This window comes from Sorex fumeus, unplaced genomic scaffold (assembly GCF_029834395.1).
Source record: "Sorex fumeus unplaced genomic scaffold, SorFum_2.1 ptg000063l, whole genome shotgun sequence".
NCBI lineage: Eukaryota > Metazoa > Chordata > Mammalia > Eulipotyphla > Soricidae > Sorex > Sorex fumeus.
The window spans coordinates 56482817-56510579 of NW_026606120.1; the positions used below are offsets into that span (position 1 = coordinate 56482817).

The 27763-nt window shown below is 45.3% G+C and overlaps 2 protein-coding genes across 2 annotated transcripts; both read right to left on the reverse strand.

The window, feature by feature from the left end:
- Positions 1–1498: 1498 nt before the first annotated feature.
- Positions 1499–5349, reverse strand: LOC130035042 (C-C motif chemokine 23-like). Its single transcript, XM_056126528.1, has 4 exons — positions 5235–5349; positions 2583–2627; positions 1953–2061; positions 1499–1625 (listed from the first exon to the last, which is right to left on the reverse strand). Exons 1-4 carry the CDS (start codon positions 5347–5349, stop codon positions 1499–1501), a joined length of 396 nt encoding a protein of 131 aa, XP_055982503.1.
- A 13789-nt stretch (positions 5350–19138) lies between these two features.
- Positions 19139–25563, reverse strand: LOC130036105 (regakine-1-like). The gene is made up of 3 exons (XM_056128078.1): positions 25360–25563; positions 20128–20242; positions 19139–19831 (listed from the first exon to the last, which is right to left on the reverse strand). The coding sequence occupies exons 1-3, from the start codon at positions 25430–25432 to the stop codon at positions 19699–19701; spliced, it is 321 nt and encodes a 106-aa protein (XP_055984053.1). The 5' UTR covers positions 25433–25563; the 3' UTR covers positions 19139–19698.
- Between the last annotated feature and the right edge of the window lie 2200 nt (positions 25564–27763).

The window sequence follows — 27763 nt, forward strand, 5'->3', positions numbered from 1 at the left end:
TTTTACTTAATGTCTTATACCTTTTTTTAAAGGCATCATTTAGGAAGCTATGTCCATTAAACCAATAGAAATATAGCCAATAAGGTAAAGAACATTGATTAGTGATCTCCCTGGTCCCGTTTGGAGGGTGCTTAAATGGCACCGATGGCTGAAGGGCGAAGGGGAGATTCAACCACAGGACCCAGACTCTGGCCCACCCAGGTTATCCGGGGAAAAGGTGTCATTGCCACTGCCACCAGTACCGCTTTTCACCTCTTCACTATTCTTTGCCCCCTGGACCTCACATTCCCATGGCAACAGAGCCAGAACTAAGGCCCTGGTGACCAGGGCCTTCAGCTTTGACTACTGGAACATGGACTTACCATTCGCTAGCTGGGTGAACCACAGGGCTGGAGCCACTTCCTGCGCTTTTTGTGGGCCTGTGTTCATTAGCATTGAGGTATAAGAGACCCCGAGAGCTGCAGTGGGACCTGGGCAGGACACAGATCAGCATCCTCTCTCAGTCCAGGCCTGTCCTGGGAGCAGAGAGATCCACCCCTCTAGAGCAGCTCCCAATTCAGAGGTGCAGCTGCAGATCTGCCCTTCGTCCTACAAAGGGCACTGCAGCCCTCCTGGTGTCTTCACAGAAGCCTGAGGTCCTGGATGTCACAGAACCATGGAGGTGACCTGGTCATTCTCTATGGTGTGGCCTCACTGGCAGTGGGAAGCAGTCCAGCAGGAAGACAGAACTCCTCCTCTGCCATCTCCTTTTGGCTCGTGGACTCTGCACACTCAGCTCCAGTGCAGGCGAGGGGCTACCCTGCCTCCTGACAATTCCCAGCAGCTGAAATCTCCCCATTTGATGACTCCCTGAGTTTCCCTGTCCTCCTCTAGGACCCAGATGCAGGTTCTGAGAGTTGTCATCTTCACATGCTCATTCCTGGCTTCCCTGAATGGCTTTTTGTGTGCTGTGTGATGGCTGTGTGGAGAGGTTGGCGTTTGCGGGTTCAGTGATGGATAGTGCAGAGTTCCTTCAGCCAGGAAGGAGGGAGAGCACTTAGAGGAAACTGTGACCTCCAGAACCCAACTGAACAGGACATACCTTTAGTCCCTGGGCTTACAATGAAAAAAGGCACATAAATCTGAAATAATAGGCACAATTTTCTTTGAGGGTGAAGGTAGAGTATGTCTTTAAAAAAAAATTGGTGACACTTCCCATTTCTTTAGTGTTTCTGTAGATATTGAGATTCGTTAGAGCACACACCCGACATCTAACATTTTTTGCTGTAATTGATGGAACTGTCAATTTCATTCCCACCACTGCATTTAGCAGATTGTACCCCCACAACTGCATAGGGTCCCTGGGCACTGCCAGGAATTATCCCTGCCAAGAGACAAGCCCTTGGCAACACTGGACGTCTCCACTAACCCCCAACAAAACCAAATCAAACCAAAGCAAACAGTATATCCAGAGAAAGTCGCAGGAGTAGTGATGAGGGAGCAGAAAGTACAGGGCCTTTTAGTAGAAATGAGATCCTTCCAGCATATTCACCAGCTTGTACTTCAGCAGTAGGGATACCATGCAGAGCTGGACATTTTCGTCCCGAGGGTCTGCACAGGTCTTCTTGTCTTCCTTAGTTATGAAGCTGGGAGGGAAGGAGAGGAAGATCACACACTGAGAAATTCTATGGACTTGGGAGACCCCCCCACACACTTCCCGTCCAGGGATCCCCACCCAATCCAGCCTCCTGCTTCCTTTCTCTGCTTCAGGAGCCCAGAGCCTCTCTGGCATCTCCTCTCCTGTCCCTTTGGTCAGCTTCACTCCTGGGCTCTTCTCTCCCCCAATCTCTCCTCCCTTGGGGCCTCTGGGATCACCCCTCCAGCCTGGAGAGATTCAGGGAATTTCCCTGACACTGTCCATCAGGTCTCCTCTCTCAGCCCCCAGAGCACATGGCCCATGATTGAACACTTACACGATGCCCCGGAGGGGGCACTCACTGTTGGTTTTATAATAATCTTTCATTCTTGAACAGACAAAGTTTGTGTACTTGCTGTAGCAGCACTCAATGTCTCCGCTGAAGGCTGCAGAGGAGAAAGGGCCATTTCAGGAGAGAATCTGTTTGTAAAGTGGTCAAGTCCTTCCCCTCATTCCTCCAAAGTTCTAGGGAGAACCAAGGATGAGGGACTCCAAGGGTATTATGTCCTTCCTGGCAGGCTGTCTACTTCTCCTTGCTTCCCTCTGCACGTGCAGAGGCTGAGCTCTGTGTGTGTGTGTGTGTGTGTGAGTGCACGCATGTATGTGTGTTGTGTGTATATGTATCTGTGTCTGTATATGCGGTGACCCACGCAGGACCAAAGCAGGGCCAGGATCATCTGTCCCAGGAAAGGAAGGATGTGATGGTGATCACACATCACCCGCTGTCCATAGGAGCTGACCAGGGATTGCTAGGTGGCAGTAGATGGCAAGGTAGATATTACTTGAAGATAGTTATCACCCCCAGGACCCTCCCCTGCCCCCAACATCCCACAGACAAGGTGGGGGACAGCCCTGGGCAGTGTGTCTCATTTGGCCTCCTCAGCTCCCAACCACACTCCCCCTTTACCGTATATCTCGGGTCCATCATCAGGCATAGTCATGTTTGAGGGTCCTATATGGGAGACAGACAAGGGGGTGAGAGCAATGACAGAGAGGCACAGAGTCGCAGTGCATCCACCTAGCATCCCCCTGGCTTACTGGCTTATGTCACTTACCCCAACAGCTTCAGTGCTGTGGCATTTTCTTCTCTTTTACAGCTGGGAAAGAGTTCCCTGCTTTTCTACGGCCCATTTCAATACCAAAAATTCATTGATTTGTCCAGGGCTGCTTTGACTGCTCTCACCTTTTGACTGATGAGTTATCACTAACTTATCACCAATGCTGTTGTCACCACAGTGAACCAATGACTCTTACCGACTTTCAAAACTTTCAAGAATGAGTTGGAATTGGAATTTCTGTGTCATAGTGAATATTCTTTATAAAAACCTGAAGAAGTCAATATCTCTGTAACCACCTTGTTTCAAAGTGTGTATAATGTATGACGACCTCTATTGCATTAAGGCAACAACCAAACTTTTTTGCTAATTTCCAGTTACCAATGGTATAAATAAGGCTTGTTAAATAAAAGTGTAATGGCCTTATGTTCTTATAACAGCTTCCTTATTTCTTATGTGCTAATTCTCCCACTTAATAGCTATGTGAGCTCCAACAAGTGATCTAAGACTATAATGCCTGAGTTTCATTGTTCAAAAAATGAGAATCATGATATAAACAGATGAAACTAGGCTAGCTGAGAATAGTCTATCCTTCAGTGTTACTAGTTCGATCCAATGTGTTTATCCAGAGGATGCAAGGAATGGTTCCTGCTTGCAGTGGGAAGTACTAGGTATGTGTTGCTAAATGAGTACCTGAATTAGGTAGGTGACTTGAGACAGTCACTTGCCTGGCTGCTTGTATTTCCTTCACAAAATGATCATTTTTCACTAGATGATGTAACTTCATTCCTAATACTGTAGAATTCTCTGCTTTTTTTCTCTAAATTTTTAAATAACTCTTGTTATTTTCATTTACCACTAATGATCTTATATCATCTAAGAGCAGCTATCAAATATCAGGTCATGAAACAGGAGAGATTAACTTCTCTAAGATCAATTAGTCATTTGTATGTAAGGGAGTCAAAGAGACAGAGAGCAGAGAGAGGGAGGGAGAGAGAGATCTCCTCCCTACTACTACAGAGATTTTTGTTTATTTATTGTAATTATTTATTTCCCTCTCACCAGGTGTGCCAGACAATGAAGGGCAGGAATGGATTGCAGAACATCAAAGATGAAGCTAAGAACCCCTGCTTGCATTGAGAAATTTCTAAGCCATCGGGCCATCTTCTGGGCCCCTTTTATCCTGGGGATCCTCAAGACCAGAGCTGTCAGGCTTCCCTCAGTGTGTGTTTAAGAAAGATAAATCTCCTCCCCCACCCCAACCGGACCCTGAGATGCCGCCCACGAACGTCCCTCCCCCCCACACACACACTTATTAAGCTCCTCAACGGCCATGATCCCAGAGACACATAAACAATTAATGAATCTCATAACTGAGTGGCTCTTGGTAGAAATCTCTCCAGACCTAATTATTAAAATTTTAGAATTCTAAGATCATATGCTATTCATAACCAGCAATAGAAAACATTTTTTTCTAATGTTGCCTTTTTGGCAGGTCTGAGTGTTGGGGGAAAATTCCAAATAATAATGGTGGGACTGGTGTTGAAATATTGAATGTGATCAAAGTAGAGAGAGAGTAATGTGCAAATTATCTGCCACATAGGCAGGGGTGGGGGGGATGAGGGTATATTGGGGTTTTTGGTGGTGGAAGATGTGCACTGGTGAAGGTATGAGTGTTTGATCATTGTACAGCCAAGACTCAAACACAAAATGGGCTTGCCATGTCAATTGCCTGTTGTAGGGTCTCTCTGGTAGTATTAGGGGAAACTATCTCAGCACCCATGTTTCCACCGCACTTTTCTGAGCCCTCACCTTAGCCTTGCACTATCTATACATTAAAGTAGCTTTCCCAGGATCTAAGCTTCTCCCAAGACCCAAGACCCAAGGAGCCAGGAACCTTGAAAACTATTGCTAACAATCTATAAGTTAAAAAAATGCCTAGAACAGGATTATGGGCTAACTTATGTAAGCTTTTTCCTTAAACCCTAGATAAAGATGTCAGAGTACTCGAACTTATGGAGCATTTAGGAGAAACAAGCAACACATAGTGGTCCAGTTAGTATCACATGAAAGGAAGCAGACCTCTTTACCTATAAAGCCCTAGGGACGAAAGGCTTCTAAAAGCTTTTCACTTGAATGCCCCTTCTGTTCTGGAAACTTTTTTCGCAATAAACACTTGCTGTTTATTTCTTTAAACTTTGTTTGCATCCAGTAGATATTCTTCCAGAACCAGGATAATCTGGGAGGATGAGGGAGACCCTGATCTGCCATGTTCCTATGTCACCACCAGACTTTGACTTCCCAATGGTGTTCTAGTCAGGTGAGGGCTGTCAGCCACTGAGGCATCCCCTTGGGTCCTGCTGCTGCCCTCAGACAAGTGTCAAATCACATCCCCATCTAGAACAGGGTCTGTCACAGGGAGGAGAAATGTGTCCCCTGGTGAGTCCTCTTAGACCAGGAGTGACAACAGACCTGACCATCCATGAGAAGGTCAATGAACTCACCCTGAGTGACTGGAGCCGGGATCCCGAGATCAGCCACAGCCAGCAGGAGCATGAGAAGGGCAGCTGCAAAGCGCTTCATCTTCCTGGTTACAGGGTGGTTCCCAGGCTCCAGCATGTAGCTCGCAGATTCTCTTGAATCACAGCTCTGCCTTGTCTTTATAAGAAGAGGAGGGTCAGGAAGTCGTAGGCAGATTTCAAGTAGACAACAAAGCCTTTCAAAAAGGGAGCAAGGAGATTGGGAAAGTCACAGGAAATAGAAGGTAAAAAAAACAAAACCCTGGACTCTGTCTCAATTGCCCAATGGATAGTGTAAAAAGAGAGGGAAAATTTTATGAGGGAAACTTCCTTTAGGAGATTCACTGAATCCCTCCCATCAGAGCTTTCCCCAGAGCTAATGGTCTTTGCATGCATAAATAGCTTATTAACAAGATAATCAACAGAGTGGGTCCCCGTTTGTGAAAACCCAATCATGAAATTGCTCACAGGAAATGGAGAGGTCCTGATCTTGAGCTTGTAACCCCCTTTGCTGAGCAAACACCCTCTGCCATTCACTCAGTCTGGTTCTCTTGGGGTGATTAAGCCTTTGTTGACACATTTGATTCCAAAAACCCATAGGTTTTTGAGTCACATCATTTATGAGCCACATTTGCTATAAAAAGGATCCCTTGGTCTGTGGGTGTTTCACAAATACTTTACGGTCTGAGCACAAATTCCATAAAGCCTGAGAATATAAGATTGGCAAAGACACTAGTAATTGGGTGAAAAACCCCATACGGAGTGTTGATACTGTTGACTTTGAAAGATTTTCCTGGAACAGAAGAAGGTCCCTAGCAGAAAGCTTTATTTTCTCCTGGAAGGCAGGTGCCCTATTAAATCTCTGGTTTGACATTAATGGTAACAATAGTTTCCATGTGGTTTTGTCCTTGTCACTGCAATCTCTGGCTCGTTGACTTAGGCCTGCTATAGCTAATGGGAGGGGCCAGTAGACATGCTCAGGACAAGTCATTCTGTCCATATGCTCCCTGCTCTGGATGCTCTCCATGGGCTTACCCGACGGTGAGATGAAGTGCTTCTGCCCTGAGAGCCTTCCTGGAAGGATTCCCAATCGAGTCTGCCCCCCGCCCTGTCCTCTCTTACAGAAACCCCAGCATCCTGTCCTCTCTGATGTATGCACTGCTCTGCCCACACCCCAAGATACAGGCTGGCAGTGTGTGCTTCTCCTGTGCACGCTGAGCTCTCCCACACTAAGGGACCATGAGGGGTGGGGCAGGAGGAAGGTCAGCCGATGGAAGCTCCCATGTTCTTGCTCAGCTACTGGTTTCTTAGATGCTTATCTCAGATCCCTTATCGAGGGACATTTTCTGTCATACCTTCCAACTTCTCTTAGCCCTTTCTTATCAGGCCATGTCTATGTCCTGGATTATCAGAAAGTCTGTTCTGTGCAAGGTCACAAGAGGAAAGGAGTCTTTACTTCAGGGAATGTCCCTCTTTTCCACTGTGGTTGTTGTCTTGTTTGGGCCAACTAGTAAATCTCACATCCCCTTTGTAACAGTTAGAATTTATGTCTCCAGTTAAAGTGCTCTTCAACCTGCCCATGTCCTAAACTGGAGCACGTCTCATTCCAAAAGCTGCACGAAGGTCTGAGAGACGCCTCAGTGGGTGGAGCACATTTTTAGCCTGTGGGAGGCCAGAATTCTATGCCCACTTCTACAAGGTTTACCAAGTACTGGGAGTTGCCCCAGGCTCAGACCTCAGAGAAGCCTCTAGTTACCATGGGTGTGGTCCCCAAACAAACAAACAGAAGTAAAAGAAAAGCAAAACAAGTGCTGTGACAGTCAAGAGCGGTGGCCTGGCCAACAATGGACTGGTCACTTCTACACACAGCAGGGGCTATGGAGCAGCAGAAACCTCAGTGACAGACACTTATCTGGGTCTCTGCTCGTGGATGGCAGGATGTACAGTGTTGCCACTTTCCCGCTGTGGTGCTTTGCTGTGAAGGGAGAGCAAGGGCATAGGACCGAGTCCCGGGTGTGCACTGTGTCCTGGCAAGGGGACCGCTTTGGATTCAGTGCTCAGCCATGGACTTCCTGAAATGCTTCCTGACACTCAAGGTGAATCCTGAGTTTTATTTCTTACTGTGCTGCCAATCATGTAGCTGTGGTGGCCATGGGCAGTATGAAGGAAACACTCATTGGTTTGGGGAAGCAAGGAAGGGGCCCTGGTGTGGCTCACGGGATTCCTGAACAGGAAGCTACAGACTGGGGCCAGACCAGAGTTCATGGGGAGACATCTTCTGTGAAGCCCCAAGTCAGGAGACAGCTGGTCTGTGAGAGGAGCTCAGGGAAGGGCCTATGGTCACGCATTGAGAGTCAGGAAAGAGGGGCAGGAGATGAGAGTGGGAAAAGCAGGATCTACCTCACACAGGCGCCTGTGGCTCCATCAGGGGGTCCCCCAAGTGTGTGAGCCCCCTTCCTTTGCTTATGTCTGATCATGGTTCAGATTTAAGGACAGTGACAGAGCCATGGGATGTGGCCTTGCCTCTGTCCACATGGACCAGGTCTCCACAGCAAGCAAGAGGGCCAGAAGGGTGCTGGGAGCCCCTCAGGGGAGCAGGTGGTGGCAGGGGTGTGGATGCTTCCAGAACTCCAGTGAATGATCTCTCCTCAGTTGCTGCCCCACAAAATAAGCCTCACTCACTCTGGCGATTTCTTTTTTTTTTTTTTTTTGGTCACACCCAGCAATGCTCAGGGGTTACTCCTCACTCTGAACTCAGGAATTACTCCTGGTGGTGCTTGGGGTACCCTATGAGATGCTGGGGATCAAACCCAGGTCAGCCAAATGCAAGGCAAATGCCTTAACTGCTATACTATAACTCCAGCCACTTAAAGATTTTTTTTTTGTAGTGAGCATATGCTCTGAACCAAGTTGCTTTCCTGTTTCTTTCAGTCTTATCTGAGCTTAAGCTCCTGCTGTGGGTCCCTGGACACCCTTTCTCAGAGCTTTTATTTCAGAAACCTTATCTCTGAATTCTTTTTTGCCCTTTGAAGGATATAGAAATCTTTCCCCAGAGTCTTAGGGGATTTATGGTCCTTAAATGTCTTTCTCAAGGTTCTTGGAGCCATTCCTTTGAAATGAAATTTTAAGAGTGCAACACCCCTCTCTCCTGTCCACTGAGGCACCATGAGAGTCTAATTATATTCATTCTTAAAATTTAGATATACTTTTTCTTTCAAAGTGAAGTTGCTTTTAGCTTGCACTATTGTATGCTTTCAGGGGCTTAAAGATACTTTTTAAGTAGCTTTTCCCACCCCACTACCAATGTTCCCCAGTTCTCCCAGAACTGGGAATACACGCCCTCAGCCTCCTAGTCTACCCTGTTCTACCCTGGAGGCACAATTGTTCTTACTGAGTCTGAGAGTTAATTTTCTTTGCTTCTCTGTTTTGTGTCAGTCTTTTGACTTTAGTTATTTATATTTCATATATCAATGAAATTGTCCCACAATTGTCTTTTACTTCTCAACTTTTCACTTAGCATTATTATCTCCAGTTCCATCCATTTTCTCCCAAATGACACAATTCCATCTTTTTTAATGGCAGAGTAGTATTCCTTGGAGTATGTATACCAGTTTCTTTATCCAGTCATCCACATGTGGACATTTAAGTTGATTCCATGTTTTATCTTTTTGAATAATACTTCTATGAACATAGGAATGAAACAAAAAATTTAATTATTGTGTCCATGTCCATTATTCTTGGAGAGATCACTCCACTTGATCACTTGATATCCCGTTACTCATCGATTTGCTCGAACGGGCTACAGTAACGTCTCCATTCGTCCCTATTGCATGCTAATGTAGCCCAGTGGCATCTGCTCGTTCTAGGAACACAAAGAGCCTCAAACTGATCATTCAGGGTCTTGACGAAGAAGTCTGACCCATCTCATAGGTGGGCGGCCACACGATCTTTTGACATCTCGTGGAATCCAGTCGGTGATGGCACTAGTCCAGCGGTCATCTCTAAATCTCATTACGTGTCCAGCCCATTTGATTTTCAACGCCTTGGCAAACGAGACAGAGTCCCTGATTCTTGACCATCGATGGAGTTTGGAACTCCGGATTCTTTCTCTCATTTGAGTGAAGCAAGATACTCCAAGCATAGCTCATTCTATTCCTCTTTGGGAGACCTGAATAGTGTTCTCATCCTGTTTTCATAGGGCCCAGGTCTCTGAGGCATATATTAATGCAGAAAGAACAGTGGAATCAAAGAGATGTGCCCGGAGCCGGAGCTTCTTCATCCTCTTAGCTATTTCTTCGATGTTCTTGAAGGCATTCCAAGTCACTCTCTTCCTCCTGTGCAACTTAGGTGCCAGGTCATTCGTCATGTTGACTTCTTGACCTAGGTACACATAACTGTTGCATTCGGAGATGGTCGTCCCGTTGAGAGTAAATGGAATGTCAGGAACGAGACCGTTTCTCATAAACATTGTCATTGATTCAGCTGTAGTCCGATCTTTCCACACTCACGGTTGAAGTCAGCCAGCATTTGTGCCACTTGACTGGTGTTTGTTGTTATTAGAACGAAGTCATCAGCAAAGCGGAGGTGGTGTAGTTGCCAGCCGTCTATCTTCACTCTCATTCCTTCCCATTCCAGTCATTGCATGACGTTCTCAAGGGTGGCACTGAAGAATTTTGGTGAAATGGTATCACCCTGCCGAATCCCTCTCTTGACGTCAATGATCACCCCCCAGTAGAATGGTGAGATCTTGGTAGTGAATCCGCAATGCAGCTCACGAAGTATTCTGATGTATTGACTTTGAACGCCCTGTTTGGCTAGGGCCTCTATGACTGCTTCCATCTCAGCAGAATCAAAGGCCTTCTTTAAATCAATGAACATTAGACAGAGCGGCATCTTCAACTCCCCAGAAACCTCAATGAGCTTGGTTATTGTGTGGATATGGTCGATTGTGCTAATTCCTTTTCGGAAACTGGCTTGCTCACATGGTTGTCCTTCATCTAGTGTTCTGCCAATCCTATTCAGGATGACTCGAGTGAACAGCTTGTAGACGACAGAAAACAGGCAGATCGGGCAATGGTTGCCAATGTTGTGGATGTCTCCCTTCTTGTACAGCAGTACAGTCCTTCTGGTTTTCCATTGGGATGGAACCTTGCAGTCAGACAGGTAGCATGTGAAGAGCTGAGCCAGTGTATTGATGAGTACTGATGGCAGGTTCTTCAGGTGTTTGGATATGACCTTGCCTGGGCCAGGTGCTGTTCGCTTCTTTACTGACGAAATGGGCATGTCAGATTTAGGAAGGGAGAACTTTGGAAGTGACATATCTATCCTGCGGGATTTGGTATGTGGGAAGGTGGATGTGGCTATCGAAGAGATCCGAGTAGAAGTCATGGATAATCTTCTCCATTGCCCTTCTGGAAGATGTGATAGATCCATCAGGAGGTTGGAGGGCAGTCATCTTGGTCTTGTAGTTGGTGAAAGACAGGTGGGCATTGCAAATGCTTTTCCCAGCTTCTGCCTCATCTGCCAGCATTGTTGCTCTTCTCTCTTTGAGGTCTTCCTTTATCACTTCTCTGCCCTGCTTTGCGAGCTCGGACGTTCACTTGTGGTTGCCTGAGGCTTGCACCAAGTCACATTGGTGAATGAACTAGAGAGTTTTCGAAAACAGGAGTCTTTTTGTGGCTATCTCTCTCTAGGCGTACTTCGCACAATCATGGAGGTGCTGAACCAGTCAATCGTATTCCTTGTCAATGTTGTTAATGACGGCATCTTCCCATGTTGCAGCAATAGTGCCAGAGAGCTCCCAATTGGTGGTCCTTCTTGGATTTCTCTTCTTAAACTTTGCAGCCCTTTCTCCCTGCTCTGTGAAGTAGAATTTTGCATGAAGGAGACAGTGGTCCGATCCTGTTTGGAATTTTGGGACCACAGCAACATCAGTCAGGCAAGACTGTTGATTGAATATAATGTGGTCAATTTCATTCTGTAACCGTCCACCAGGAGACTCCCATGTCCAATGTTTAGGTTCGGCCTTCTGGAATTGTGAGTTGCCATGGATGGTCTTGGTCAACATGATGAACTCGGACAGTATCTCACCCTGTTCATTCCAGTCTAGGCCATGGGTTCTGATGTGGATTTCTTTGGCTGATCTTCTCGGTCCTATCTTGGCATTAAAATCACCGACAATGATCTTGTAGAAGGTGTGGTCTGCTTTATAGAACTTCTCCAGCTCTATGTAGAACTTCTCAATTTCTCCTTCATCATAATTGGATGTTGGTGCGTAGACAATGAAGATAGAAACTGCTGGCAGTGAGTCACATCTATTCAAGCGTAATCAACTGATTTGGGTTGTTAGGCATTCGAATGAATCAATGTTTATGGCCAAGTTCGTGTTGACAAGGACACCGATACCACTGATGCCTCTTTTGTCACATGTTCCGAGGAACAGTTCTTCCCCAGTGTTGAAAATGGTGTGATGTGATTGATGCCTTCTCGTCTTGGTCATACCAGTGATGCCGTACTTGATCTTTCACGCTTGTACCATCAGGTCCTCAATGGATGCATCCGATGCCAACGTACGTGCATTGAAAGTACAGTCATTTTTGTCCTTCTTCGTTTTGGCATCCTAGGTTGGCCCTGAGATTTTATCAGCCTCTCCTTCCTCATCCTTCTTAACGCTACCATATTGGTGGCTCTTACAGGGCCAGGGGAATGAGAACCATTGTATTTACTGACTTTGGCATATCAAATACACCACGGATAGCTTGCCAGGCTCTGCCGTGTGGGCAGAACACTTTCGGTATCTTGCCAGACTCTCTAAGAGGGATAGAGGCTTTTAGGGCTGCCTCTAAGCGTCCAGTGTGATCACTTTCAGATATTGTCATCCTGGTCCCTTCTCTATCTTACATACCCTCCACCCTACATACGTTTGTCATTGATTCTAACTATTGACCAGTCCTCCTAGTCTCTGTTTTTCCTGGCCATGATATGTCTTCTAATATATATATATATATATATATATATATATTATATACCACAAATGAACGTGGCGGCAACTGGTTCTGTGGGGCTTCACTCATGCGTGAGGCTTGGCCTGAGCATCCGGAAAGTGGCCTGGAGTGTGGCGGTGGCTGGGTAGTGGTGGTAGTGAAGGTCTGACTTCTTCGTCAAAACCCTGAACAAAAGGTTTGAGGCTCTTCGTGTTCCTGGAGTGAGTAGATGCCATTGGGCTACACTAGCATGCAACAGGAACAAGTGGAGATGTTACTGGCACCTCAAGCAAATCAAAGATCAACAGGATGACAAGTGCTACAAGTGATACCACAAATGAATGCAGTCATTCTGTATCTGTCCCTCTATGACTCATTTTTCACTCAGCATGATAGTCTCCAAGTTCATCCATTTATAGGCAAATTTCATTACTTCATTTTCCCTAACAGTTGCATAGCATTCCATTGTGTAGATGTGACACAGTTTCTTTATCCATTCATCTGTTCTCGGACACTCAGGTTGTTTCTACTGTGCATTTTTGGGCTCCTAGAATATATTCCCAGAAGTGGTATTGCTGGATGAAATGGGGGTTCAATTTCTAGTTAAATGAGAGCATTTTATTGGCTGATCATTCCACTGTTTCTTTCATATCCTCCTGTTTTTTATTGGATGTCCATTCCACTGTTTCTTTGAGCTCATTAAACATCCTCACCATTTAATTTCTGAATTCTTTATCAGAGAGATTATGTATGTGAGTATTCCTTGTTGAAACTTCTGGGCTCTTCTCTTCATTCATTCCTCATGGTGGGGATCTGGGCTGTTTCCCCCATAATTCTGTGGGGAAATATATAATTATGGAGGTGGATTGTTCCAGTTCACTATCAGTGTCCTCCTCTCACTGCCAGAGAGAACTCTGGACAGGTTCAGTTGATGGTAGTCTTCTCTTTCCTCTTCAAGGATATTATCTTCTTTTTTTTTTTAAGTTTTATTGCATCACCATGAGATACAGTTACAAACTTGCATGATTGCGTTTCAGTCAAACAATGCTCATATTACCTTCTTCTTTGATGCTTCTTATGATTTATGTGGAGCCTCTAGCGTTGATTCAGGGGATTTTTTGTAAGATTGTGTTTGTACATATTCTTCTATTTGACATTATTTTATTGGTATTTTGATTGGAATATGCTAGTTGACTATTGGCCTAATGTGGTTGGGGTAGTCAGGCTGTCCTTGTAAGAGTTTGATATAAGAAACTGAGATACAGTTTCAATGCACTATGAAAAGGGAAATTAACTGGCAGCTGGGAGCAGCTGTGACCCTAGAGGCCATGCCCCCCACCACTAGCAAGCCTGTGGGGGGGCCCTTCGTTGGTGCAGAACCTGGATTACATTTCTGAGTTCCACTTACCATGCACTTCTTAAAACGTAGGGGTTCCTTCTCACCTAGGCGTTCATTTGGGCACTGTGGCTGTCCAGGAGCCTTCCTGCTCACTGTTGCTGCTCAGCACACCTCCCCTACTTCTTTTTTGATTTTTAAAAATTAAAATAGAAACTTATTGAATCACTGCGAGAAATAGTTACAAAGTTGTTCATGATTGAGTTTCAGTCATATAAAGTTCCAACACCTGGCGCTTCATCAGTGTACATTTCCCACCAGCAATGTCCCCAGTTTCCCTCCTGCCACCGCCCCCCCCCCCGTCCCCGCCACCACCACATACACACACACACCCCAGCCTGCTGCTATGGCAAGCACTTTTCTTCTTTATCTCTCTCATTCTCTTTCTGTTTCCTTAAGGTATTATGGTTTGCTGTAAACTTACTGAAAGGGTATCATGTTTGTCCCTTTACCTACTTTCAGCACTCAGTTCTTGTCCAGTTGTTTCACTTAATTCTTAAACAATAGCCTAAGTTGTGGGCAGGTTAATTACTCAGTGAACTGAGTCCTGAGATGATGGAGTCTGGCTAGAGGCATCGTGGCAGTTTTGAAGTGTGGACATGAGCAGCTTCCAGGACTCTGTTTGAGTGTCCACTGGGCTGGCCCATCCCTCTCTGGATTTCACTGGACATCTCAACCACAAGTGGGTGTCTGCATACTTTTGGTGGCTGGTTAATCTCTTTTGAGATTTATTTATGAGTCTCTGGAGCAGGACTGGTAGATGAACTTACAGGGTGGTACTGTAGGTGATTAATGGGTATGACTCCTGGTACTTCTGAAAGTACAGTGAAGTGGAGGGAGATAGCCCATTTTGACTTCGAGAAGGCTAGGTGATTTCAATCACAAAGACCCACATACCTAAATTTTAGGCAGGTATTTTCTTGGTGAACTTGGTCCTGAAATGTTGAAGTATAGTCGGATCTATCTTGATTCTTTGTTTCGATCTTGGGCCTCACCCAGCAGTGGTCAGGGCTTATTCTGGCTCTGCACTCAGGGATCATTACTCCTATAGGGGCTTGGAAAACTTTATGGGGTTCCAGGTATCAAACCTGGGTTGATCACATGATGTTCTACCCAATTTACTATCACTCTAGTCCATCCATTTTGATTTTTTAAAGGAAATATCATATTGTAACCATAGGGTTGCTATCCATTTACATTCCCGACAACTGCATGTGAGAGTGCCTTTTCTCCACATCCTCACTAATATCCAAGATTTCTTTTCTTTCTGACACATGCATTTTCTCCAGCATGATGAGAATCTCAGTGTGGTTTTGATGTGCACTTCCCTAGTAATAAGAACCAGTGTAATGTTGCTCCCTCAAGGATTTTAACTGATCGTGTCAGGTGCCAGAGTGATAATCCAGTGGTAGGGTACTTTCCTTACACATAGCCAACCTGGGTTTGATCCCCAGTATCCTATATGGTCCCTTGAGCACCATCAGTAGTAATTCCCGAATACAGAATCAGGAGTAACCCCTGAGCATCACTGCATGTGGCCCCAAAACAAAACAAACAAACAATAAATAAATAAATAAACTGATAATGTGTGTAAACTTATTTTAAGAAAGAAATGAAATAAGAAGCACTTACAAAGATGGCAGCCGCTTCGGAGCTTTGTGGAAATCCAGGTATGAGCCGGTTGTGATGGAGCCACTGAAACCTCATGGGAAGGGGGGCGTTCCCGGCTCCTCCTTCACGCCCTACAGAGGTCAAGAATTGGCCCCCATGAGCAGCTCTCCGGCACGGCCATGGCTCCATAGAACAGAAGCCAATCTCATAATTATCTGACTCTCAGCAGAAATACTTCCAGGCTTAATAAGTAAAATACCAGAAATCCAAAATCACGCGGCCGCAATAGCGGCTGTGCGGCATCATTTGATTCTTGTAACCAGCTGTAGAAAACAAATTATTTCACAATGCCTTTTCAGCATGTCTGATTTGGGGGTGTAAACTCTAAATAATAATGGCGCATCTTATGTCGAAACAGTGAATCTAATCAAAGTAGATAGAGTGTTAACTAGAATTCATCTGCCTCACAGGCATTGGGAGGGTGGGGGGGCGTTTATTGGGGTTCTTGGTGGTAAAAAAAAAAGTATTGGTGAAGGGAAATGTATTTGATAATTGCGTGACCGAGACTTAAACCTGAAAGCTTTGTAACTTTTCCCACAGTGATTCAATAAATAAATTAATTAACAAAAAAGCACTTACTCATGTTTTATACTAATCATCATACATAAAATGGTCAAATAGTTAATTGTCTGCACTGCTTTTCCCAGATATCCATGTTTATTAATATACAGAAAGAAAAAAACCCAAAATAGTAGTCAAACCCTTAATGCAATCCCAGTTGGTTCCCATCTGTGGGGTTGCTGCTAACTGAAGCATGCCCCTTTGCAGGCCATTTCTCCACTCCCTCTTTCCTCAGTATTAGTGCTGAGTTGGAGGGTATGTTGCATGATGCAGGCACAAAGTCAAGTACGGGAGCAAAGCCTACAGTAGTAATCCTCTGCAGAGACATTATTTACTGGGGGCCAACTCTCAAAGTCCATGGGAGGACACCCCCCAACTCCTGCTTTATTTCACAAGCTGTAGAGAAGTGAGGAGGGGGCCAAAAGAAGCAACTGGTCATGATCAAGGGAAGTTTTCTACGTAATGGGGTTTGATGGGAAAAAAATATCTGGGTTTAGATGTTTCTCTCAGTCTAGTCTGATTTTTTTTGATGGTTCATTACTTAGATTTAATATAGAGTCAATTCAAATATTAGCATATTAAATATATTAATAGTAAAAGTTTAAAACTTGATTGGGTGAGTAAATAAAATAGGTCCTGTTTATTTACTTTACATATGTTTTAATTTGTTACATTAAAACCAGTTTAAGTGCACACACATTACTGTAACCATTCTTTTTGCTTGGAGGAAAGCTAGAATTACTGAAAAATAATGATATGCTTAGGATAAGGTACCAAAGAGAAAGGTAAAATGTATATTCATTATAACGTTTATTTATTTAAACAAAATCTGCATAAATCTGAACAACAACTATATCCACAATGGAAAAAAGTCTACTTGCCAATATAGTTTAGTTCATGTTTATTTAAATTTATTTTGTTTTTATTTCTGCGCTCACTCACAAAATATTATTGTAATGAAATGCCTAATTAAAGACAAAATCGTATTAATTACTATATAAAGCATAATTTTAAATTCTTCTTAAAGATAAATTTTAATGCCCATTAAAATGCTTTTTTGTCACTTAAATAATATCAGTATCTGTCTCTTTCTGAGTAAAGAAACAGAACAGTAAAAAAAATAAATAAAACCCAAGAAACCAAAAAAAAAAATAAAAGAAAGGAACAGAACAGTCAGTGAATGCCATATTGCCCATTTAATAAAGATGTAACAGAGAAAACGGGGATTCAGCCTAATTTGATCTTAGGCCTGTCACTCTGAGACACTTGCATGCCTGCAAGGAGAGCTATCACTTTGCCCCAGAAAAATTACTTTCTTGCGTTTTGTGGACCACACAGTTTCTATTACACCTGTCTAACATTTGTCAAATTAAAGCAGCCCTGGTGAATAAAAGAAATGGACACAGCCATGCTCCAATAAAAATTTATTTACAAAGCTGAACAGCACTTGGAGAAGACCCTTTCTTCATCCAAGTCTACGGCTAGCCATTTATTTTCCATCATTTTGACTTGGTTAAGATACTTGCCTTGAATGCAGCTGACCCTGGTTCAGGTACTATGTATGTTCCCCTGAACACCACAGGGAATAATTCCTGAGCTCAGAGCCAGGAGTAAGCCTTGAGCACCTCCAGGTGTGGCCCAAAACATCTTTATTCCCCCAAAAAGTATTAGGTATGGGGTCAGGAGATATCTCACTGGTTAGGGTCAAAGCATGGCACCCTAGTTCACCAAGGTAGACCCTAGAGCTGTTGAGCCCAAGCATTAAACTGCCTGGTTTGGAGGGTTGGATGTCACTAGAATGTCCCCTTGACACTGCGTAGGAGGAACTAAATACACATACATATATAGAGAGAGATGGTTTTAATAAAATGTCAAATTAGAAAATGTTTCTCATAAGCCTTTTGCTTCATCCATCTTATCCTACTAATAAAATTAGCAAAATATAAGAAGTTCTTGGTTAATGTTTAATCAAATAGAATACACTGCCCTTCAATAATCAGTCTCACTAAAATTTTTTGATTAAAAATTTTTGAGTTAGGTGATGAAATATTGAATGTGATCAAAGTAGAGAGTAATGTGGAAATTATCTGCCCCACAGGTAGAGGTAGGGTGTGGGATAGGGGTATACTGGGGTTTTTGGTGGTGGAAAATGAGCACTGGTGAAGGTACGGGTGTTTCATTGTATGACCGAGACTTAGACCCGAAAGCTTTGTAACTGCTCTCACGGTGATTCAATAAATAAAATTATAAAAAATGAAAAAAAAAGTAAGATGGAGTTCATGCACAATTCAATCAGCTAATCAGTGGCTGAATAAATGCAGTACTCCTACATTAAAAAATTTTTTGAGTTAAACTTCATTAATTAATTTCACATTTGAAGTTTTACAAATGTATCTATGTGCCCAATTCAGAACCTTCCAAATTATTCCTATAACAAATTAAGCTTACTAAGTGTAGAAAATTCAAGCTATGTTAAACACTGTAGGGGGTGGGGGGATGTGGCTAAGTGATAGAATACCTGCCTAGTATAGGCAGGGCCCCTGGGTTTGATCCATGGTCCACCACATACTGCTGGGCATGGATGACCCATAGTCCCTTGAGCACTGTCATGTATGGCCCCTATTAAACAGCAGAACAAGGGGCCGGAGTGGGTAGGGCACTCGCCTTGCATGTAGCTGATCCAGGTTTGATTGCCTATACCACATGTGGTTCCCCAAGTCCCATCAGGAGTGATCTCTGATTACAGAATCTGGAGTAAGCCCTGAACAGCACTGAGGGTGGCCTCCCAAAACAAAATAAACAAGCAAAAAAAAAAAAACCCAAAAATATTGCAATAAAGGCCAGAAGCATAACTCAATGAAACGAGAGCATGTTCCATATGTGGGGGGTCTAGATCTGACCCCTGGCACCAAATGGTCCCTTGAATACTGCCTGAAGTGAGCCCCAAGCCAGACCTTGGTATAGCCCCCAAGCGTTGCCAGGTGTGGTTCAAAAACAAACACCCCACAGCCACTGAAAAAATACAACCCAAGGAACAAATACAAAATATTGCAGTAACCTGTTTGTCTTCCCTCCCATTTTTCCTGAGTTACCATGATTAACAATAACTAATGATGGTTTCGTGCACCCACGGTTCTAAGCCCACACCCAACACTAGAATGCCTGCTTTCTTCCCATCAGTGTACCAAAGGACCCCCCCCCCACACACACACACACAAACACAGTTTGTTCAGTAGACAACTCTCCAGTTCTGTTACCCTTGGCAGTTGTTGCTCCCTTTATTTATTTATGTACCTTTATTTTAATTTTCAGAGATTCTGTTTTTTTAATGTTCTTTCTTTTAATTCAGAAAATTCTTTTAAATGTATTTAATGTGGATTTGACTTCCAAGTATTAGCATTTCATCCTTCCTCCTCCCCTTGCTGTGGATTGAAGTTGGAGCTTTGGGCATGCCAAATATATACCTTGCCTTTTGAGCTCTCTCCTGGCCCTAATTCCACTATTTCAATTGGTGGAAATATTCAGAGCAGACCCTGATTCATAATGCATACTTGTGAAAGTGTCTGTAAAATCAAAGACATAAGCAAATTGCCTTGGGAGAGGTTCAGTTTAAACTCCTTGGTTCTCTTTCTGCCTCCATTTTATTTCATTGGGGAGTGGAGGGGAGCCTGGAAAGGGAAAATAAATGCTGGGGAGGGGGGCCACACTCCTTAGGCCTTGTGCAGTGGGGCACTGCAGCAAAGCTTCAGGGGGCAAAGTGTGACTGGGTGGGAAAGCACAGAAAGCAGGACAGAGTCCTGTTTTGGAAGGTGGGGTGCAGAAACGATCTGTGGCTTTTCTACCCATCTCTGGGCTGTGGGGTCCCACCATGCTGGACCCCAAGGCTCCTACGGTCCAGCTGTTGGATGTACTTCTTCACCCAGTCTTGTTTGGGGTCAGCACAGATCTGACGCCCCCTTTTGGTTTGGAAGCTGTGGAGCAAGGAGAACAAGAGTGAGAAACAGGAGCCCCCTCCACATCCCTTCTCCAAGGGGGAAGCTCCCAGTCTCCTGCCCCATGTGGCTCCGGCAGAGAGAGCCTCCCCAGTTCTTACTGCAGGTCCCCTCTGTCTCTGGGAGCAGTAAAGGCCCCATTTGGCAATCCCACTTTCCTTCTTGCCACTGTCTGCGGCGAGCCATGCCCATCCACCCCCTCACTGTGGCCGCTCCACTTCCCTGGCCAAAGATTTCTGACTTTCAGACCTCATGGTGTTGGGTGCTATACTTACATGAACCCAGGCTTTGAGCACAAGTTACTGGTTCGAACATAACTTTCCACAAACTTGAGTGGGATTTTCCGAGGCAAGAAGGAAATACAGCAGACAACCATTTTTGTACCTTGTTCTGCAGGACAGATGGTTCATCAGCTGAAAGATTTTCTTTCTTTTGTTTGTCTTCTGGGCCACCTCTGGCTGTGCTCAGGGCTTACTCCTTGCTCTGCTCCCAGAAATTACTCCTGGTGGTACTTGAGGGGAGCATATGTGGTGCCAGGGATGAACCTGGATTTTCTGTGTGCAAGGTAAGAACCCTACTTGTGTACTATCACTCTGCCTCCCAGCTGAAAGGTTTTCTACTGCGATGCCAGGTCTAGCTCCCCATTGGAGCACTGGAGGGGGGCCAGGAGACATGATAGTCTACAGGGATATGGCCTCCCAACCTCCACGTGTTGGCTGTGTCAAATCTCCAGGCTTCGGGTTTTTGTAAACAGGAAGTCAAAATCTTTGAAAACTCACCAATTCAAAAAAAATTTTTTTAATTTTTACTAAAACCCCACTGCCATGCTTTGAACCAATACTGAGTGGCCACATCTAAGCACTGACTTATAGTGAAAGTCTCAGAGATTTTTCTCGAAATTGAAAAAAATACAAATAAACAGAGTTTATGATGATCTCCCAGTGTGCTGTGATACGATTATATATTCAAAAACAGGTCAAGTGTTTTCTAACAAAACCAGAATGCTCATCAAAGGCAAGAAAAGAAAGGAATATTCAAATGGAGGAACACTGGCACACTGTCCTCCCGTTGTTTATCGATTTGCTCGAGCGGGCCCACTAATGTCTCCATTTTGAGACTTGTTGTTACTGTGTTTGGCATATTGAATACGCCATGGGCAGCTTGCTAGGCTTTGCCACGCGGGCGAGATACTCTTGGTAGCTTGCCGGGCTCTCCGAGAGGGGTGGAGGAATCAAACCCGGGTGGAGGAATCAAACCCGGCTCGGCCGGGCTGGCTGTGTGCACAGCGGGAGCGATAGCACAGCGGGTAGGGCGTTTGCCTTGCACGTGGCCGACCCTGGTTTGATTCCCAGCAACCCATATGATCCCCCGAGCACCGAAGGAGTAATTCCTGAGTGCAGAGCCAGGAGTAATCCCTGTGCATTTCCGGGTGTGACCCAAAAAGTCAAAAAAAAAAATTTTTTAAATGGGGGCCAAAGAGACAGCACAGTGGGTCAGGTGCTTGCCTTGCACAGCTGACTCAGGTTTAATCTCCAACAGCACATTTGATCCTCCAAGCCCTCCCAGATTTCCAAACCAAAAAGCATAGAGATAGGAGTAAGCGGGTGAGTGCTGCTGGGTGTGCCTCCAAAAAAAACAAACAAAAATCATTTATAAATGGAAAGGGGTCAAAGAGATAGTACAGCGGGTAAGGCATCTTTCTTGCATGTGGTTGTCCCAGGTTCAATACCTGGCAATCCATACGGTTTCCTGAGGTTCCCAGGAGTAAGCCCTAAGCACCGCCAGGTGTCGCCCCCTGTCCCGCTCCCTTCACCTCCCCCCCCCCCCATACTGTACCTTGAATATTCAAAAGTTATAATACAAGGGCTAGGGAGCTATCTCAACAGGCTGGAGCTAATGTTCTGCTTGCTGCCACCACCCCCATCCTCGCCGTGGTTCCCCTGAACACTGCAAGGATCAACTGCTGAGCTGCTGAGCACTGCTGGGTGTGACCCCAGTAAGCTATCACCCCAAAATATGTCACTGTCTTCCCATTGCTCATCAATTTGCTTGAGCAGGCCCAGTAACATTGTGAGACTTGTTGTTACTGTTTTTGTCATATTGAATACATCACAGGTAGCTTGCTAGGCTTTGCCGTCAGGCGAGATACTCTTTGGAGCTTGCCGGCCTCTCCTAGAGGGGCGGAGGAATCAAACTCGGGTTGGCCTGGTTGGCTGGCCGCATTCAAGGCAAATACCCTACCCGCTGTGCTATCCTCCACACCAAAATAAAACCTGAAAAAGCAGAAAGCACTCATTTCCTCATTTGTAGATTGTCTTTGTTTTATAACAAACATTCTAGATAGAACTTGTTTGTTCATTTAATGCTGTTGGAATTATTGAAAGTGCATGCAAAGGGGCTGGAGTCCTAGCACAGCGGGTAGGGCGTTTGCCTTGCACGCGGCTGACCCGGGTTCAATTCCCAGCATCCCACATGGTCCCCCGAGCACTGCCAGGAGTGATTCCTGAATGCATGAGCCAGGAGTAATCCCTGTGCATCACTGGGTGTGACCCCCCTCCCCAAAAGAAAAGAAAAATGAAAAAGAAAGTGCATGCAAAGGCAATGTCCAGTCAGGTAGTTTGGGTAGATATTGCTTTGAAGAAACTTATTTCCTTTGTAGCACTGTACTGTAGCACTGTCTTCCCATTGTTCATCGATTTGCTCGAGAAGGCACCAGTAACGTCTTCCTTGTGAGACTTGCTGTTAATTTCTTTGTAAACAATGAATTTATTTTCTGAATTTGGATTTTTATTCAAATTGATATTGCTTGAAATGAGAGTCTATATGAATTAGCAAAGCTTTCTGGATTCCTATCTCTATGTTCCACATTTATAAATTCCTCTTTGTATTTCTTCAACAAAAGCATTTATAAAAAATAGTCTCTAGCAATTGTTCCAATGCCAATTTTTAGGACTTACTTTACTCACAAAGCTCACTATTTCTTGAAAAACCACTAGATCATCTCTCTAAGTCATACCCTCTATGCAAAAATCACTAATGTTTACCTATTGGTAACCTCACAACAGCTTCAAGCTGATGGACTGCAAGCCATTTCTTTCCCACATACTCCTATCCCAATTCCCCCAAATGCTTAACTTCATCCATCTGGTGTTTCTTGCTCTGGTTCTAGATTTCAGTGAATTTTATTTTTATTAATTTTTATTTTGGGGGGGGGATCTTGTTCTTCTTCACACCTGGGGGTGCTCAGGGCTTATTCCTGGCTTTGTGTGCAGGGATCACTCAGTGATGCTCAGGGGACCATATGCAGTGCTGGGAATCAAATCTGTGTTAGCTCTGTGCAAGGCAACTGCCCTGCCCACTGTACTATGAATCCAGCCCCATCTGTGGATTTCTTGAACCCAATAAAATCTGTACATTGAAACTTTAATTCTTATCTTACAGGAAAATTGTAGTGCTTTTCCCATGTTCCTAATTTCTCAACGGAGTTTTCTTGGGAGTTGGGATTTGGAATTTGGAAAAACAAATTTCCTGAGAAATGCTGAGAAGCAATTCCTAGCTGGATGTGCTAGTCGGGGTTCAGGGAGAACCCCATTGCTCTGTGTCTGTCAGGCTCCCTCCTCCCTGGCCTCAGGGGAATTAGGAGCTGGGAGCTTTGCTGTTGTTCAGGGAGCAGAACCTTGGACAAAAAGCAGGAAAGATACACATGACCTTAATTCTGTTTTTGAAAGTTGTGTAACTCCAGGCAGGACCCTCACCCTTTTTGATCTGTTTTCCTTAAAATGACAAATCATTGGATGAGGCAAATTCTATGCATATGTGTTAATATACAGACAATTGTTTTATGCAATAAAATTCTTACCACCTCCATTAACCTATGCAGAACTTGAGACTCAGGAAGGGGCAGAGAATGTCAGAACTATTTCATATGTAGCACTGTACCACTGTCCTCCCATTGTTCATCGAGTTGCTCTAGTGGGCTCAGTAACATCTCCATTTTGAGACTTGTTGTTACCATATTTGGCATATTGAATACATCAGGGGTAGCTTGCCAGGCTCTTCCGTGTGGGCGAGATACTCTCGGTAGCTTGCCGGGCTCTCAGAGAGGGGTGGAGGAATCAGACCTGGGTCAGTCGGGTCGGCTGTGTGCAAGGCAAATGCCCTACTGCTGTGCTATCGCTTCAGCCCATTTCATATGTAAAATATCTAAAAGTTGCCATTCACAAATAAGATTGGCCAGGACCCAGCTGAGGCTGTCTGGGAGCCCAGAGTTGCCGGCCGCTCCACCTCCATATCAGCATTGATCGATGGACAGCTGACACCCGGAATAGACATTTCAGACATTATGGTTTGATGAGGGAAATCGCCTTGAAATCCATTCCTACTGCCTGGTAAAGCTGTTTACCCATTCTTGCATTGCTGTTCTGGAGAAAAACACGTTCCCTTTTGTGGAGGTGTCCACCCCCGGCCTGGTGCTTGACATTCCTGACCCCACCTACTGTCTCCATTGCTCACCACCACCCTTTGGGAAATGGTGATCCTGCAACGGTTTGCAGTGGGAGATGGAATTGGGGAGAGCACTGGAAAACTCTGTGGCTGTTTGCACTCCTAACCCCTACCCCTTTACACAGCGCTGCTTCCCTGGTGGCAGGGGTGCAACATGAAGGTTTCAGAGTTCCCTGTGAATCTGGCTGACATTCAGCTCGGGAGACATGTTTGCAGGGAACGTACATCCCAGGGTCTTGGCTAGGCTGCCTTCGCCCCAACTTCAGGCCCTACAGAGGGGCAGCCTTGCAGTTCAGGCAGAAGCAGCAGTGAAGGGAGTTAGGACACCCCAAGTCTCATCTCTGCTGCTTCCTCTATATACCCCGCAGGTGTTTACTGCATACCAGAGGCATTAATGGATGAGTCCACAGGGAAAGAAGAGACGCTAATACAAGGTCTCAGACTCAGTGGATCCCACAGCAGTTGAAGGTAGCTTGATAGTGGGGACCCCTGGGAAGTAGGACACATGTTCCCTGTGTAAATGGAAAAACACCCCTGGTCTCTCCAGCCCAAAGTTATCTGGAGGATACTGGTTCACAGGTCAGCTTGGTTTCTTATATTCAAAGTTCAATTCAAATATTGTAAAGCCCATCTCAACCCCAAAGATAGATGGGTCCTGGGGGCATCCACTTTCCTGACTTCTGCTCAGCGATGGTTCCCGGCCAACCTCCCAGGAGGCTACTGAGCTACTAAGCAGGAGCTGGAAGACTCTGGGTTGGGTCTTCTGTACTGGGTCCTCCTGGGCCAGGGAGGTTATCTCCCGAGGTTGGTGGTCATCTCCCTCAGGAAGGAGCGTAGGTCCCTGGCTCAAGAGTGAGGGAGAGGTTCCTACTAATGAGAAAGAGGCTGTTTTACAGGACCCCCTTGGACACCCTTCCAGGACCACGCCCACCTCCTCCCAGCAGCTCAACCTCTCGCTACTCTCCATGTTGTGGGTTCTAAGGAAAGAAAATCACAGTACTCACCTTCAGCGACCTCTGCCGAGGTGAGGATAACAACCGCGAGCAGGAAGGCCCAGGGGAGCAGGCTGACCCTCATTCTCCTGTTGTGACCAGCTGCAGGTGCAAGATTTGGAGTTCTCTGCCTGTTGGCAATCTGGGTTCTGAGCCACAGTTATAAGAGATGGTCGGTCAGGAAGTCACATGGGAGGAGAATCTAAGATTGTGTGGGTGGTGGTGGGGGGTGCACTGGAGAATCTGGACTTCTGGAAACTGGGTCAATCTACTCAAGGGAAAACAGAAGGCGGAGAATGACTCTCCCTTTGACAGCTGCCTCTGATGTCTGAGAGTTTCTGGATTGGGAAACCCAGAAACCAGGGGGTTGGGGTGGAGACGCCCTTCTGCCTGGCCTGCCCCAAGAGGTCTGATTCAGACTGCCCCTCTGTGAGCTTCTCTCTGACTTTGGACTGGCGGTTCACAGGGATTCAGTCTGTGGCATCAGGGCCCCCAGAATAAAACCAATGAGTTCTACACTTCGTCTAACCCTAGAACAGAGTTTGGGTTTAGGCCTGAGTAGAACGGGCAAGTGGAGAAATGGGCTTAGAGGGAATGAATCTATCCATCCAGGATGAGACCAGAACCCCTCACTGAATCTGGGGTGCGGGGACTCTGTTCCTCAGCATCCCAGGAAGAGGTTGGGTCAGCTCTGCCTTGGGGTGGGGCAGGGAGCCCTGCCTGCTGGATGGAGCTGGAGGGGGGACAGAGAAGCTGCTGAGCTGGTCACTGGGGAAAAAGACAGGGACAGATGCCCGTGTCTAACCACCTTGGAATTCAAGGCAGTACCCACACAGTTCCTAGGGTTCCCTTTCACAGGGCAGTGATCAGACCTATGTTCCCATCTGGAGCACAATTTCCCCTCTTGTCACCTCAGGTGTGTGCTAGAGGGTGGGTACCAAGGTTTGGTTAGTGGGGAGGGATGGTGAGGATCATGGGCTGAGGGGCTCCTTTCAGTGCCAGTGCAGAGGTGAGTGAATCTGCAGGGACTCTGTCCCACCCCTAGATAGTGACTCTGAGCCACCTCCGTTCCCACCATGTTCAGATGATGCCTGTTAACTGGTTCCCTTTTTGGGGAGAGGGTGCTCCAACATCTGGTGGTGTTCAGGTGTTCAGGGGTTACTCTGTGATCAGGATCACTCCTTGTGGGCTTGGGAGACCGTATTGGGTGCTGAGGTTCAAACCTAGTCAGCTGCATGCAAGGCAAATGCCCTACCTGCTATACTATCACTCGGGCCTCTGGTCTCTTATTTCCCATGTGGACAAAGACATCCTATAATGTTTACCAGTATGAGCATCTGTGTAGGTGGACAGTTTGGTGGTGATCTGCACCCATCACCCTTGCATCCTCCAAACTCTGCATTTTGCAGAAGTGAAACTTGTCCCATTACACAGTGAATCCTTGTCCCCTTTTCTCTGCTTTCTGGAAATCATCCACTTCCTATTTCTGTGACTCATTTCTTCAGACTCCTCCTGTCTAAAGGGGAATCCTATTGAAGAGACATTGGCCGTTTGGGTGACTGGCTTATTTTACTTAGCAAGGTGGTTCCAAAGTTCATCCTTCTGCTGCCAATGTGATCATTACTTTCTATTAATGGCTGAACAATATTTCATTTTAGGTATTTTATCCTTCATCTTGGATTTTATGTTTTAGCGATTGTGAATATCCCTGCTATGAAAGTATACATATCTCCGAGCTATCCTGTTTTCCTATTTTGTGGGTGTATACCAGAAGTCAGATTGCTGGATCATATGGTAAATCTGTTTTCAATTTTTTGAAGAGGTGCTTCCACGGCAACTATATTGTTTACATGCATGCCAACTTCTTCTTATTTCCTGTTTGTTGCATTGTTGTTGGTTTAGTAGTAGGCATCCTGTTGGGTGCATGGTGCTGTCTTAAAACGTAAACAAAGGGCTGAAGTGATAGTACATTGCAGAGGGCGTTTGCCTTGCATGCAGCCTACCCAAGTTCGGTATCCCATATGGTTCCCCGAGCAAAGCCAGGAGTAATTTCTGAGTGCAGAGCCAGGAGTAACCCCTGAGCATTGCTGGGTGTGACCCAAAAGGCCAAATAAAATAAATGAATGTAAACACCTGTGCTTTAAATATATATATCAGCTTTGTATCAGTGGGGTCCCAGGAGCATTTGCTGGCAAAGATAATGTTTTCCTAATTAAACAAAAAGCATTTTTATGGAACTAGAGAGAGAGTACAGCAGGGAGGGTCCTTGCCTTGCACATGGCTGACCCAGTTCAATCTCTGGCATTATGTGTGGTCCCCTGAGCACATCCAGGAGTGATTCCTGAGTTCAGAACCAGGATTAACCTCTGAGTACCACTGAATGTATCCCCCAAACAACAAACAAACAAAACTCTCC